General features: G+C 41.4%; 1 protein-coding gene across 6 annotated transcripts in view; it reads left to right on the top strand.

The window, feature by feature from the left end:
• Positions 1-10,323: 10,323 nt before the first annotated feature.
• The window catches only part of TSG101 (tumor susceptibility 101), an 81,575-nt gene continuing 75,085 nt past the window's right edge, over positions 10,324-16,813 (top strand). For 5 of the 6 annotated variants that reach the window (XM_056802213.1, XM_001366351.5, XM_056802212.1 and 2 more), the window contains exons 1-2: positions 10,324-11,232; positions 16,509-16,593. In XM_056802213.1, the coding sequence (XP_056658191.1) occupies positions 11,191-11,232; positions 16,509-16,593 (127 nt within the window). In that variant the 5' untranslated portion in view covers positions 10,324-11,190. Of the gene's footprint in view, positions 11,233-11,362; positions 11,648-16,508; positions 16,594-16,813 lie in introns of those variants that run through there. The other variant, XM_056802214.1, reaches the window with a different exon arrangement.

The raw sequence follows: 16,813 nt of genomic DNA, 5'->3' as shown, positions 1-16,813 counted from the left end.
GGCAATACAAAAGTTCAGATGCAGTGGATGACCTTGACTTCTTTGGTTTCTAACCAGGCTGTAAGGGCTCCACAGCACCTACTTCCACTGCCTTCATGGCTTTTGGAACAAACTGTTCTCAAATACATCATACTCTGGGGCAATCTTCATTTGCCTGGTTAGACACCTTGAAGTCTGTCAGTTACCAAGACGTGGCCACTCTACATTTTATAGCTTCTATGAAGTCACAGGTGAGAGCTAGATGGCTGGTGGACACCAAAAAAAAGACCTCACCTCAAAGATTACCTTCTCTGAATACCTAGTGTTAACCTGGAAAAATCAGAAGCATCAAAGTAGTTATAAAAGAACATGTATTTAATCAGGACAAGGGAGACAGTGCTCTCTCTTTTGGCCACCACAGTCATGTGTGTGTGAGACAGAATTGAGTGTGCTATTCTCAGAATGAGCATTCAGCTTACAAAGGCTAGTTTGTTATCTTTTGTTGATTGAGGACTCAAGGACAAGCTTTGGAGGGAGACTGATGAAGGACAGAAATGGCAATGAACAAATCAGGTCATCCCCTTACCTCACCTGAACTGGGTTGGAAGAATCTATAACCCAGTCACAGGTGTTTTTCATGGTGGCAGTGGGTCTAGTGTTGGGAACTTGTATATTGTGCCTGTTTGCTTAGACTATTCAGCTTTGCTGAAGTGCTCTCTTTCATGAAGGGAAAAAACAACTGCCTTTTTACTCCTACCTTCTGATTCTGATTTTATTTGAGTGAATGGGGTATTTGTGCTCATCACAGTTGAATGGGGCACATCATTATTTTTTATCTTATACATGCGCCACATACAATACCACCATAGGGAACTAACACTGAGACTCTGGGAATAATGTCTCTGGGAAATGGCACCACAAATAGCTATTTCCATCAAACTAAAGAACTTGGGGTCTTATATACCCTTTAGGGCAGGGGTCTCCAAACTATGGCCCGTGGGCCACATGCCCTAAGGCCATTTATCCTCCCCACCACCACACTTCCAGAAGGGGCACCTCTTTCACTGGTGGTCAGTGAGAGGAGCACTGTATGTGGCGGTGCCTCAAAGTATGCCATGGTCAGTGAGAGAAGCACAGGATGCAGATGCATCCTGGGCTCCTGAAGTACTGTATGTGGCAGCACCTCAAAGCATAGCATCGCTCACATACAGTACTACTTCCGGTGACATAATCCTTTGCGTGGCACCTTATTCTGAGAGTAACTGAATGAGAATAAGGCACCCCGAAAAGGATTATATGGCTGCACAATGGAAGAGGTCAGCATGGTGAGAGGTAATCTGAGGGAAGGGATTTCGCACTATGTCTACTGCTGCCTGGTATAGTGGTGGCAGTGATGGACCTGTCACAAATCATAGGACTGATTGGCTTACCTGGAGGCATGAAAAGGAGGATTCCTGCTAGAGCTGGACTATCTGGTAGAGGACTAGATACAATGGGAGAAACTTCTAAAGCAAAAGGGTACTTAAGGTTAGTTTATATCTGCTCATGAAGATCCGTTTGCCTCTCAGCAAAGACCGGTATGCCACAATCATCAGCGCATATGCCCCAACACTGACCAGCACAGAGGAGACCATTGAGCAGTTCTACTCTGACCTGAGTGCCATCCTGCACTCAGTGCCCACAAATGACAAGCTGATACTACTGGGAGACTTCAACGCCCACGTTGGCCAGGACCATGAAAGATGGAAAGGAGTGCTCGGCAAACACAGTGTGGGCAAAATGAACAACAAAGGCCTACTGCTACTCAGCAAATGCTCAGAGTTCGACCTCACCATCACGAACACTGTGTTCAGAATGGCGAACAAATATAAAACAACGTGGATGCACCCACGATCAAAAGAGTGGCATCTCATTGACTACATCATTGTACGCCGGCGAGACATCCAGGATGTGAAGATCAGCAGAGCCATGACAGGAGCTGAATGCTGGACAGACTACCGATTGGTTAGAGCAACTCTTCAAATGCGAATTGTGCCTCGCCATCCAAAATGCGCCCAGACAGTTCGCGCATTTTACAACGTGAGTCGTCTTAGAGATCCATCTTATTTGCAAACATTCCAGTCCTCCCTGGACGACAAGCTGTCTGCCAAGGGACCACTCAAGGAAGCTCAACCGAGAAATGGAACCAGTTCAGAGATGCAGTGAAGGAAACATCAAAGGCAGTCCTAGGCCCCAAACAACGCAACCACCAGGACTGGTTTGATGAGAACAACACTGCTATTGAAGACCTATTGAACAAAAAGAACAAAGCCTTTATGGAGTGGCAAAATAACCCAAACTCTGCTCCTAAAAAGGACAGATTCAAGTCTCTCCAAGCCACAGCGCAGCATGAGATCAGGAAGATGCAAGACTGATGGTGAGGAAAAAAAGAGCAGAAGAAACTCAGCGGTTTGCTGATACGAAAAACTACAAACAATTTTTCAGTGCCCTCAAGATTGTCTATGGGCCATTAAAACCCACCACCACTCCCTTGCTATCCTCTGACGGTGACACTCTCATAAAAGATAAAAAAGACATCAGCAACAGGTAGAAAGAACACTTCAGTCAGCTTCTCAACCGACCCTCTTCAGTCGACCAAAGTGCCCTTGACCAGATCCCCCAAAACTGCATCATTGAACAACTTGACATCCCTCCTTCAATAGAGGAAGTCCAAAAAGCCATTAAACAAATGAGTGCAGGCAAGGCACCCGGTAAAAACAGGATCCCAACTGAGGTGTACAAGGCCTTAAATGGAAAGGCGCTCCAGGCATTCCACATAGTGCTGACCAGCATATGGGAAGAGGAAGACATGCCCCCAGAACTCAGAGATGCCTCCATCGTAGCCCTATACAAGAACAAAGGTTCACGAGCAGCCTGTGACAACTACAGAGGCATCTCACTATTCTCCACTGCTGGAAAGATCCTTGCCCGTGTTATACTCAACAGACTCCTGTCATCTGTTTCTGAGCAGAACCTGCCTGAATCACAGTGTGGCTTCCGACCAGATTGCAGCACCATCGACATGGTCTTCATGGTGAGGCAAATGAAGGAAAAATGCCTTGAGCAGAACCTGAGTCTCTACATTTTCTTCATAGACCTGACAAAGGCGTTTGACACAGTGAACAGGGACACATTGTGGGTGATCCTCAGCAAGCTCGGCTGCCCAGCAAAATTCGTTAAACTGATCCAGCTCTTTCATGTCGACATGACAGGGGAAGTCCTATCTAGTGGAGAGACTTCCGATCGCTTCAACATCTCCAATGGTGTGAAACAAGGCTGTGTCCTCGCTCCGGTACTATTCAACCTATTTTTCACCCAAGTATTACGACATGCTGTGATGGATCTAGACCTGGGTGTCTATATCAAATATCAACTGGATGGCTCACTATTTGACCTTTGCCGCCTGACTACAAAAACAAAGACAACAGAGAGACTCATCCTGGAAACTCTCTTTGCAGATGACTGTGCTCTCATGGCCCACCAAGAAAATCATCTTCAAACCTGTGGACAGGTTCTCTACCGCAACAAAACTGTTTGACCTGACTATCAACCCCAGCAAAACAGAGGTGCTGTTCCAACCTGCACCAGGGAGACCAACTAACCAGCCATGCATAACTATCGACGGCACACAGCTTTCTAACGTCAACACTTTCAAATACCTGGGCAGCACTATCGCCAATGACGGGTCCCTAGACCACGAGATTAATGCCAGGATCCAAAAGGCCAGCCAGGCACTTGGGCGGCTGCACTCTAAAGTCCTCCAACACAGCAGTGTAAGCACTGTGACGAAGCTCAAAGTATATAACGCAGTGGTCCTCAGCTCGCTCCTGTAAGGTTGCAAGACATGGACACTGTACCGGAAGCACATGAAATAGCTGGAGCAATTCCACCAACGCTCTCTCTGGTCAATCATGAGGATCTGATGGCAGGACCGAATCACCAATCAAGAAGTCCTCGACAGAGCCAACTCCACCAGCATCAAAGTCATGGTCCCCAAAACCCAGCTACGATGGTCTGGACATGTCATCCGCATGGATCCACAGCGAATACCAAGACAGGTATTCTATGGTGAACTGTCAGCTGGACTCAGGAAACAAGGCCGACCACGGAAAAGATTCAAGGATCAGCTAAAGTCCAACTTGAAGTGGGCTGGCATTACACCAAAGCAACTAGAACTCTCTGCCTCTGACAGAAGCAGCTGGCGAACCCACATTAACCATGCCGCCACCACCTTTGAAGATGAGCGACATTGACGTCTTGCCGCTGTGCGTGAACGCCGACACCAGGCCACAACCACACCTCCCGTAACAACTGGCGTCCCATGCCCCATGTGCCACAAACTCTGTGTCTCAGCCTTTGGACTCCAAAGCCACATGAGGGTACACGGTAGATGAAACTGCACAAAGACAATAGTCATTCTGGATCACCAAGAGACTACCACTACTACTATATCTGCTAATCCTATTTAGGGTGAGATCAGTGGGTACTTGAAGGCTTATTGTTTACTCTAGGCCAAACCAACTAATCCTATTAGTGTGATCCAGGGGCTTTTACAAAACTAGGTTGTCACTAGTATGCAAACAGTAGGTACTTAATATTTGAATTAATTCCCAGCTTCCATTTTTGATATCTTCCTTGCCATGATAACTTTACTCTAACTTTGGTCTGAACACTTGTGAGGATAGCAACTAGTTGCTAGATGGTACAGTGAATAGAGTGCCCTAGGCCTTAAATCAGGTAAGACTCATCTTCCCGTTTTCATTGAGTCTAAGCAAGTCATTTATCCCTGTTTGCCTTAGTTTGAGCTGGAGAAGAAAATGGCAAATCACTGCTGTATCTTTGCCAAGAAAATCCCAATTGGTATCATGAAGAATCAGATATAATTGAACAAGATACCAAGTACTGTGTTCTAGATAGTTTTTTTTATATCCTTATGATGTTTTTTTCCTTCTTTTTCTTCATCTCTCCACTAGTAGAATGCAGTCATTTCTTTTTTTAAGCCTATATAATAGGCCTGCAAATATTAATTTTAATAGATTTTTAAAGCAATTCTAAGGTACAATTTGGCATGAATTAGATATTTAACAATTTAATAAGAGACTATATCTAAAGGTGAACCAAATTTGTGTCCATGATACTTGAGCATTTGATATATAGAGATCTTTGATTATAAAATATGATGTGTAAATATATCCATAACCAGGACCATTATACTGTAAGGATGATTTTAGCTTTGTGACTTGAAAATCTATTTAATTGGTCACCAGGGATGATTCCCAAATAATAAAATACCCAAGTCAGCTGGGAATTATGAAGATTTAATTAACATAAAAGGAATTAAGGAAAGGAGAGAGAGAGAGAGAGAGAGAGACAGAGAGAGAGAGAGAGAGACAGAGAGAGAGAGAGAGAGAGAGAGAGAGAGAGAGAGAGAGAGAGAGAGAGAGAGAGAGAGAATTAATTTAAACATTTAAACTGCTCTGGCTCTGGTTGAGCCAGGAAGTAATTAAAGGCTTTAGCCAAAGTGGCCTTCCTGAGTCTAAAGGAAAGGGAGTCAGTCTTATCACTCATTACGAGACCATCTCCAAGGAAGCTCCAGTCCTCCATTGAACTCAATTTCCTGAACTGAGTTCAGAACCATTTCACTCTGAACTGAATTGCCTCAACTGACTTTTTTTAGCCTCCTTTTAAAGAAATGTTCTCATGTCACCTCCCCTAAATTTTCACGTCTACTAATCACAGTAGACGCTTTTTTCCAGGACAGCCCATTCTTAGTTCTCACGATTCTTTAGTTCTTACCTTCTCTGGTTAGATTATATCTTCTGAGGTACTTCATACTTCTTTGTTAAGCTTATGTTTTGTGAGTTACTTGACCTTTTTTGTGATTAATTTAACCTTTATAGGTACTTAACACCTTTTTGTATTAGATCTAAAAATAGACTTAGCTTAAGTTTTAGCTTCACTATAAGGTATGAGTTAAGTACCTTCATTGTTCAATCAGGAGTTTACAACTTTATCTCTCCCTAAAGTATGTCTAATTAGGGTGGAGTAGTTTTTTAGTTCACAATACATTAAACCATAATGAATGCCTCTCAGTAATCCAAATGCAGTATTTTAATTGGAAAAAAACAACAACCAAGTGTATTTTAATTTAAAATCCAAAATTTTGAATTTAAAATCCAAGAATTGAATTTGTTCGAGAAAAGATCTTCAAGGAAGAAGCTTGTTAAATCCAGAAAATATCCAGAGAATGAACTATTGCAGAAAGATGCTGGAAAACCTACACTACATCAAGAAGATCAAGAATGAACTTTTGATATGGTTGATTGAACTGAAGTTTGGTTAAAAATTTATTTAAATGTACACATTTATGCCAAAAGGGATTGCCCCTAATTTGGCTTTCTGTCAATGCACCTAGCAAAACATTGGTTTTGCTTTCTTTCTTTTCTATTTCCTCCCTCACTACTCTAATTTCCTCTTGAAAATTGAATATTGTATATATCTATAGTTAGAAGTGTGTTTAGTACTACAAGATGATTATGTTAAATGATCAATGGGGAGACTAGTTTCCCAATGATCATCAGGGGGGATTGTGAATCTTAAAAATTCTCAGACCCTACTTCAGAACACTTGGTTAAGACCATTCCCCATTTTAAACAATGAAGGGACTTAGTCAGGAATGTGAGAACTCTACTCTACCCATACTTAAGCATACTTTAGGGGAAGATAAAGTTGTAAACTCTTTACTGAACAATGAAAAAGTACTTAACTCATACTTATAGTGAAGCAAAAGCCTTAAGCTAAGTCTATTTTTAGATCTAATACAAAAAGGTGCTAAGTACCTATAAAAGAAAAATCACATCAAATAACTTGCATGTAACATAAAATATGAAATATAGTTAACACTTTGTATGATACTGTTAGGATTCAAAATATCTTGCCAGGCTAAAACAGATGTTTTTAGGCTTCACAGCCTAAAATGTTAGGCTGAAACTAATCAAGACCCAGATATTATAGGAATAACTGTAGTCTTACACAAATTCAAAAATCAACTTCACAAGTACAAAATTGGGGATACTTAGCTGGTCTAATTTTATTTGAAAAAGATCTGGAAGTTTAAGTGGCCTGAAAGTATGGTATGAGTTAACTGTATAACTGCCAAGAAAACAAAAGTAGTCTTTGATTTTATTAAAAGGTATTGTCATGGACATTGTACCCCCCAGAAACTCAGGCAAACTATTATCAGGGAAATTCCTCCACTCCCTTAGGTGCTCTGGCTCCCAACCCAAAACATCTGACCTTGAAAATTATCCCCCCCCCCCCCTTTGATTGCCCCATTGAATTGAGAAGGACAAAGAGATACACCTCATTCATTCATCCTCCAAATCAGGAAAACCACCCCCATGCCCTTGGGCTAACCTCCTCCCCTCAACCCCTTGCTCCAGAGTCAAGTTCCCACTGCTGTACAAGAATATAAAAACCCCAGAATGGAGGCATTCTGGGAACAACCTCCCAGGTTGCTCCATTCATGCTGTCTTGCTGGCCAAAAATTCAACATTACTAATTAATCTCTGTTTAGTTTTAAGTTAAATTTCAGTCTTGCATTTTTTTTAAACCCTTACCTTCTATCTTGGACAATACTGTGTATTGATTGGTTCCTAGGCAGAATAAAGGAGGAAGAGTGGTAATGTCTAGGCAATGGGGGTTAAGTGACTTGCCCAGGGTCACACAGCCAGGAAATATCTGAGGCCAAATTTGAACCTAGGACCTCCTGTCTCTAGGCCTGGCTCTCAATCCACTGAGCTACCCATCTACCCAGCTGCCCCCCCCCCAAGTCTTGCATTCTTGCAAAAGGTATTCTTCCCAAACCCCAGGGGTACACCTCTATACCCCACAACAGTATGATGTCTGGGGATAACTACTGTCAACATGGAATCTAGAAGCCCCCAAATTTGTAGTCTGGAAAGATTTAATGACCCCCCAATTGTTAGGGGTAAAATTAGGGTTGTTGGCTGAGAGAGAGAAAGACAGAGAGACACAGAGAAAGAGAGACAGAGAGAGAGAGATTGTTGGTCATAGGCCATCCTCCTCATAGTTAACCCTTCAGTGGGTTACATTCTTGGTTACTAGAATTCTAAAGACTCAGCAGGGTGGAGTAAATCTAAAATTCACACATTTTACTTTGCTTAAAGGTGAAAGCTCCAGGTTTGACCTTGTCACATGAAAGTTTCTCCCTGAGGAAAAGTCCAACTTCACTAGTCTCAGATGAACAACAGACCTTAAAGGAGTTTAAGTGGGAATGGCTAATCCCATTGGATGTTAAGTATCTCTTGCCCCAATAGTTTCTCCCCTTAGGACAAAGTCCTTTTACTAAAGTGGCCCAGCCCTTGGCTGGGTCTTTCCCTTTTGTATCCATTGTGAAGGTCAACTCCTCACTATTATTCCTGTCTGGAATTTCTCATTTTCCTTGTTACCATTGTAAAGCCAATCAACTATTCCTCTAATCCTCAATCCCCCTTACTCCCCTGGGAAGGTATTTAAGTTTGCTCCTTAGAATTGTCCAATCTATGGAGTTTGGCATTCCCAGTGGTCAGTAACTAGAGCAAACAGAGTTTAATCCTTGCATTCTGAGTAAGTGAGCCCACAGCTCTTAGTGGAGGCCTACTTTAGCACTTTACCCCTTTCCTTAATTATAAAAGAGTGGTTTTTCTGACTATTTAATAGTTTTGTGTTTTTTTCCCAGTTACCAGTACCAAAGAAGTAATAGCTCCACAGTTATTGTGCTATAAATTATGAGATATTGTGTTCAGTTCCAGAAACAGTTTAGGAATGATCCTGAAAACCTAGAGCCTCTAGAGAGTAAGCCAATTATGATAAAGGGTAATGAAATCATGTCATAACAATGAAATGAGTACAATTAAAATGGAAAGAAGACTTGGTGGGAATACAATGTGTTCAAGTAGTGTTCAAGTATTATATGTGAAAGAGTATTATATATAAGACTCTCTGCTTAGTTGCAGAAAAAAGATCTAGGAGTAATGAGTAGCAGATGCAAAGAGATAAATTTAGGCTTGAATATGAAAAGCCCTTCTGACTGTTAACTTGGAATCTTGAAGCCCCCAAACTTGTAGCCTAGATAGATTTAGTGATTCCCAGTTCACTTACTTTGAAGGTGAAAGCCTCAAGTTTGACCCTGTTGAATCCACCCTGAGGGGAACCTCAAATTTAACAATTCACTTCAGACTGAGACTAAACCCAAGCCAAAAGTTGAGGATGGAACTCCGGACCTTCAGCTTTCAAGACTGACATGTTGCCTACTGTGCCAGTCACTCGATTTGGGCTTCAAGTAAACTGGGGATCACTAAATCTTTCTAGGCTACAAGTTTGGGGGCTTCTAGATTCCATGGTGACATGACAATTAGACTATGCCAAAGTAGACATCTCCCTTGCAAAGTAGTGGTTTCCTCTTTGTGGAAAGTTTGTAAGCAAAGGTCAGATGGCCACTTCTCAGATACATTGTAGAATGGATTCTTATTTAAGTATGGGTTAAACAAGATGGCTACTGTGGTCCCTTTTGTATGGAGTGAAAAGAATTAATTTGTTCTTCTCTGGGTGAACCTCCATCCTAGACCCCATTAAGGAATGAAAGCCTGTTATGGGTTACAAAATAAGACCTCAAGTACTTTTTGTTATTGCCACAGGGCCAGTGAGTTGGGAGACCTCTTAATCTCAAGGAAGAAAACCATTAAGCTAGACTACCTCCTTTTCTCCTCAGATCTTTAGGAGACAGATGAATCACTCCTGAGGACATGGCTATTTCTCCACAACCTTTTTCCCTCCCAGGTGGAAGCTCTTGATGAGCTCATGTTATGTAACTTGTTTTCTATTGGGGTAGAATTTTAGACCTAGATTAGAAGTTCCTCCCCCAGACTATGGGGTATGGAACAGAGGAGAGAGTGGGGGCTTGCTCAGGAATCTATAAAATGTTTGTATCTGCACCAGGCATTGGGCATTGCCATGTGCAATGGCTCCTTCTCATAAGAAAGAATAGACTGCTTTTATATTATCTACTCTCTGACTCCATGTTTGTAATTATGTGAGTGGGTGGTCTTGGTGGTCATTTTATTTCATCCCACTCACTTTCAATTCTGAAATTGTGGTCCTTTGCACTGGCCTGTTTATCACATGGGTTTTTTGAAAAAAGTAAATGAAGGAAACATTTTCCGCAACTAGTAGTTTACTTATTGTAATCCCAGGTGTACTCAGTCTAACAGTCCTAATATGAAGAGAATTATCAGCCTACAGGGTTCATGGTGTTTCAGACTTAACCCAGTTAATTGTTAATTAAGGAATTCTGCTTATAAAAATTGTTTACTTGGGTGGCTTGAATAACATGTTTCAAGGATGTATAATTTTAAAGGTGTAGGTGCTCATTCAGCCACAGAGAACTGAAGAGCTGCAGAGGGAGAAAAACATCTTCCTGGGGTCAATCTGATAACTAAGCTCCTCCAGGCTTAAGAGTCTTTCCCTAAGTCTATACTTTCAGATCGTTAAAATGTGCTAGGTTGAACATGCCAGAACTTGTGTTGTGTTTGCAGAGCCGGAGGGGGAGGAAAGGGGAGACCGGGCATGGAGGCGGAGGCAGAGGCACGTGATTAGTGCAAAGAAAGTAACAGGTGCGTACATCCTGGATTCGCCTCTGATTTCCCGGAAGTATAGCTTAGGTGTAGTTAGGTTTCTCCAAAGGGAAAATGGAGTTAAAGAAGCCTGCACCAATCTCCCGCGTGGTCCAATGGCTGGAAACTCGGGCTCTGCGGGCCGCTCTCCCAGTTCTTGGGGCCCTCCCCACCGCTTCCCTGGCAGCTTTAAGGTCCTGCCCAAGCTTACGGCTTTAGGGCAGAGGCCGAGTCAGCAATTAGGAACTCCACCAAACCGCTCCTAGACAGAAGCCTCTAACCTCTCAGTTCTCGCGGCCTCGGAAGTGACGTGACAGAAACGGAAGGGTCCTCCCTGTTCGCCCACTTCCTGTTGATCAAAGGGGAGGTGGAGGCGGAGGAAGCCGTAAGGGGGTGAGGAGGGCGGGGTGGCCGAGGCCGGCGCGTTGATTGTGTAGGGCGGCCTGGCGCAGCGCCCGAGCGGCTGAGCTTGTGGGCCGGGTGGCGCGAGGTGGCCGTCATGGCGATGCCGGAGAGCCAGCTGAAGAAAATGCTGAGCAAGGTGAGCCTTCGGACTGCCTGCCGCAGCTCCCTTCCCCTCCCCCCGGATCCCAGGACAACGGCTCCTGACGCGCGCGCGCGCCTTCCCGGGGCCTCCCAGGGTGGGTGCGGGGCCTCGGGCTTCCCGATGCTGCCGCCGCCTCCGTAGGGCACCGCTGTCGGCCTCGCGCCTGCACGGGCACAGGCTCGGGGCTCCAGCCCCGGCCTAATCTCCTGGGCCGCGCCTGCCACTTATGTTTTCCCTCGGGTCGGGTTCCTCAGTCTCCCTAGACCGGAGGTCCTTAGGTCGCCGGCGGCTTCCGGGCTCTACCTGACCCTTGCCCCGGAGGCATGAGGAAGTGTGGGTCCGAATGGGGGTGCCCTTGTGATGCTGCCGGAGGGTCGAATCGGGGCAATTTAACCTTTAAACCGTGGAGGTAAACCCCCTCGTCGGGAACTCTGGATCGAAATTTAATTTTCCCACAGGAAGTATTTTCCTTTATAAATTCAGTTATTTATGTTCAAATTTTCTTTTTAGGTACACGTACACAATTTAAAGCAGTACTTTGGAATTTTTTTTCTCAAATCAGTGTAGTTATTGTCAACATTGCAGATTTACTTGACAAAACTAAGTGAAGATCCTTGTGGAGGAACGGAGAAGTGAAGAATTTCCAATTTAACCTATTTGGGAATGGGGTTAGGGCGAACTGCCGTGTACTGGGACATGATCATCACCAAAGTCATAGCTCAGTTTTTTAACTTTATTTTGTTTTTTAAACCCTTACCTTCCGTCTTATAATCAATACTGTGTATTGGTTCCAAAGCAGAAAAGTGGTAAGGGCTAGGCAATGGAGGTTAAGTGACTTGCCCAGGGTCACACAAGCTAGGAAGTGTCTTGCCTTTTTCTAGGCCTGGCTCTCAATCCACTGAGCCACCCAGCTATCCCTCAGTTTTTTTACTTTAAAAAAGAATCATTCTGGGTAACTTTTCCCCCCCAAACCAACCATTTTAACCAAGCACTTAAAAACCTTTTAAATTATTTTAAGGAAGTGTCTTAAAAAGTTGTGATATTTTCATCAAATTTGGCCTCCAATTGAAGTTAACCAAGCAGGTACACCAATCTACATACAGTTTAGGAAATGAAATCAAGTGTCTTTTATTCTTGGTTAGAATATTTGGAGACTAATAAATAGTCTTAGTTTTCTAATAAAACTATAGAGAAGCTTTGGGAGCTCCATTAGATTGAGACTACCTCTTCCTGTGATTTGCCATTTCATAACTTATTGAAAAAGTTAGATGCTTCTTTCATGGTTTGAATGATCTGTAGTTAAAATGCCTGGAATAGTATGATTAATATTTTACTTTTCCCTTGCTTTCAATTAGCAGTATATCTTATGGATTTTACTAAAAACCATTTCCCCCACAAAATCTGTTTTAAATTTTAGGCTTCCATTTTTCCCAAAATAATCATTTATTTTAGCCTTTCAATTTATTTTCATACTGTTAATGTCTGTAAATACAGTATAAATATGGATTATCTGAAATTCCATTACAATGAAAAGAAATTGAAAGGCTAAAATACTAAAAAAAACTTGTTTTGGATTGATTGAGTTCACTTGATATAAAAGTAGTAGTATCTACTTTGAGTTTAAGCTCTCGTTATGAATGCTCTTTCATCTCAGGTATAAAGGAAAGGGGAACAGGGTGTTATCTAGTGCCATTTGGCAGAGTGGGGTACAAAACTGCTTTTAAAAAGTGTTTTTCAAGTTCAGTTACAAAGGAATTCACTTTAGTACTTCTTAATTTGAAGACAGAAACACTTTAGTAGCAACAAAATTCTTAGTAACGGAGTAGGGGAGAGAAAATTATGTTATAGGATTATAGACCTAGTGCTGGATGAAACCTCAGAGGCCATCTAACCCAACCTTTCATTTTACAGATGAGAAAAGTCAGGTCACCTAACATTTACCATTAAGCACTTACTTTGTGCAAGGTACTGAGGATACAAAGACAAGGAAAAGACTGTCTCTATTCTTAAGGAATTCACAGTCTGACAGAGGAGAGGACATGCAAACAGCTAAGTACAATATAAACAGGCAGTAGAGAGGATAAAATGGAGAGAATCTCAGGGAAGCCCCTAGTATTAAGGAGGACTGGGAATAGCACTCTCCAGAAAGAACTGAGACTTGAAGGAGGCTACAATGAGAAGGGAGGTAATTCGTGGTATGGTTTAAAAACTCAGAAAATGGAATTTCTTATTTGAGAAACAGCAAGGAGGCCAGTGTCACAATGAGTTTGTGGAAGGGATTAAGAGTTAGCCTGGAAATGTAGGAAGGGATCAGTATGAAGGCATTTATAATTTTATTAAAAGCCAAAGTATTTTATATCTTGTTTTGGATGAATTAGGAATCCACTCTTGGTCACATTGGAGTATTTGATTGTCAGCTGAATGCAGGGTGGACTGCAGTGAGGAGAGACTGTGATGCAGGGGGACCAACCCGAAGGCTGTTGAGATAGTCAAGATTTGAGGTGATGAGATCCTGGACTAGAGTGGTGAGAATGCTAGAGAAGAAAGGATATTATAAAGAGAAGTTGCAAAGGTAGGGAAGACAGACTTGACACTGCTTGGAGTAGAGGATGATGACATCCAATTTGTGGGCCTAGGTTATTGGATGAGGTGCACTCAGTGAGAGAAGCCCAATTCTTTGCTAAATGAATTGCCCAAGCTTACACAGCTTGTGTCAAAATTTGCCTAGGTCCTCACATTCCAGAACCTGTTCTGTTTTATATGATGGAGAATGGTAGGGTTATTTTATTTTGATCTTTAACTACAACAAAAATATGTTTATTGAATTAGGTTAACTGAGAACATTTCTTCTACATAATGTTTATTTAATGATTGGACTAGGGTGTAGGGTTTTTTTTTGAGATGAAAAACTTCCTGGGCTAATTCTGACCCTTAAAAAAAAAATCTTTTCTCCTAGGGACATTGAACTTTGGTACCATCTCCCACTACTTTTTTCTCCCCATATAAAACCTCATAAACATGTTGCTTGCTGCATCTCTTTTTCTAGGGCAATAAAGTTCCCAAATGAAAGCCTTTGTTTAGGTCAGAGGGCCCCAGCTGTATGCTCTTAAAAGGATGACCTAGGGTTTGTAGCAATTGCCAATAGAGTATTTTTCCAGATCAGGTTCACTTTCACTGGAGGGATCATGAATATATATAGCATTCTTATCCACCTTCTTTGCTAACTTCTTTCACTTGAGTTGAAAAAGTTTTAAGATGCTGTTTGTACCAGTGTTTGTCAAAGAGCCATTAAGTGCCCTCCCTGAGAGCTAGGCCTTTTTGGTGACTTGTTGTTCTGTTGTGTCCAATTCTTAGTGACCAAACACCTTTTGGGGTTTTCTTGAAGAAGATATTGTAGTGGTTGCTATTTCATTCTCCAGTTTATTTTGTAGATGAGGAAACTGAGATAAACAGGATTAAGTGACTTGCTCAAGGTCACAGGGCTAGTTAAATAGCTGAGGCCAGATCTTCTGAACTCAGGAAGATGTTTTCCTAACTAGTAAGTTCAGCACCCTTTCCACCGTCACCTATTATTACTTAGAAAACCTCCAATCAACCTCATATTGTCTTGTATTTTTAATTTATTTTTTAAAACATTTCCCAGTTAGGTTTTAATCTGGTTCTAGCCACATTGATATGAATTCTACCTTTGGTTTATATACTACCTAAAATCTACAGAAACAAAACTAGATAATGGTGATATTCTTTCATAGTATTTTTAAATTTTTATAAACTTTACATAGTATGTATGAAATAAATAACCAGAGGAATGTTTCCAATTAAATGGGAAATGAAAAGATACAAGAATGGCTTTTAACACTGGAGGAGAGAATACTGACATTGATGAGATCATATGTCTTACTGAAAAGAAATCTAGGTGATTTTAATTTTTAAAATACTTTTGACATAGGGTAATTGTCACATTACAGATTAGGTAACAAGTACGGATTTAGCTAAAGTGATGCACTGAACTAGTTCTAAAACCCATTTCCAACATTTAGTACTGTCCTGGACCATAATAGATGCTTAATAAATACTTGTTGACTTGACTTCCTGATCCATAGTTTAGTCTATGCTATTTCTCACTTTTCCTTGTTTTCTTTTTGAGATTACATCATCTAAATACATAGTAAAATTTGCTTTCAAAGAAGACTACAAATCAGCCAAAAAGCATTTTAAGGCAAGGTACTATGCATGCAAGGGGTTGTGGATTCCCCCAAAGAAGGCACTCAAAGAGCTAGACCAGATACATGAAGGTTTAATGTATATTTAAATGAATCATATAATAATGTCCCATGGTAATGAATCATATAATAATTATGTCCCAAGGTAATGCATGATTGTTAAATAAATGATATAAATATTGTGACCTCTAGAGAGTGAGCTCATTGTGGGCTGTTGAGTCTGATCTGAGAAGGCTTTATAGAAGAGGTAGGGTTTGAGTTGGGCATTGAAAGTGTAGTTAAGATTTGGAAAAGAGGAAGTAGAACCTGATTCAGATGGAGAACAATAAGAAAAAAGTTTAGTATAGTGAAAATTAGCAGACTTCTTTGATTGGAATGAATAGTTTCAGCTGGGAAAAATTACCATGTTCATTTCTCATTTGAACTCTAGCCTTTGCCATCATGCCCTAGGAACTCTAGGAGTTTGGGAACTTAACCTAGTCAGTAATTTCTGTCTGTCCTTTCCTGTTCCCAGGTGCCCAGGCCAGCCATCTTTTTATTTTCCACTTGCCTGCATTCTGTATTTCATTGCTTTCTACTTGTCAGCTTCATTTTGTTTGTTGTCTTCCCCGTTGAAGTGTAAACTGGAAGAAAGGAATTGCATCTCCCCTCCCTCAGGTGCTAGGACTCTCTCCTTGGTAGTTCCTCTGTGTGTATGTAGGTGTATTTTTAAAAAAATTAATTTTCTATGTACCTGTTGTTCTCCCTGTTTGTAATTTCCCCCCATTTTAATCCTAGAACTTGAGTACATAGTAGGCAAGCACTTAATAAATATCTTTGGAAATGGATTGTTGGACTACCGAGGGTCACCCTGGCAGTAAGAGCCTGAACCCAAGTGAGTTCAGACCCTCTTAAGGTTATTTCTCCTAGACCACCCCTTTGCAGGCAATTTTAAAGTATAGAATTTTATCTTTTTTTTAATATATATAAAGCAGTGTCTTAAAGCTCTACAATAGGTGTATATGAGCTACATTTTCACACAAAACTCTTTGTTATTTTGTTTTCTAGTACAAGTACCGAGACCTAACTGTACGGGAAACTGTCAGTGTTATCACATTGTACAAAGATCTCAAACCTGTTTTGGATTCTTATGGTGAGTTTTTTTTCTTAATTAGAAAATCTGAAATGTAGTGTGCTGTAATGTTACTCTATTCTTTCCTGTTTTGCCATTTGTCAAGTTCAGTGTTCAAAATTTGATTTTTCTCCCTCTTAAGAGTAAAGAATGATGAGACAAAACAAAATGTTCAATTCTACATTTATAGGCTTGTGGTTATGGTTTAAAAGAGCTAATAATTTCAACTTTCAGTTTGTAA

The sequence above is a fragment of the Monodelphis domestica genome, chromosome 6 (genome assembly GCF_027887165.1).
Source record: "Monodelphis domestica isolate mMonDom1 chromosome 6, mMonDom1.pri, whole genome shotgun sequence".
Lineage (NCBI taxonomy): Eukaryota > Metazoa > Chordata > Mammalia > Didelphimorphia > Didelphidae > Monodelphis > Monodelphis domestica.
Note: the sequence above shows the minus strand (reverse complement) of the source record. Positions and strands in the feature narration are given on the sequence as shown.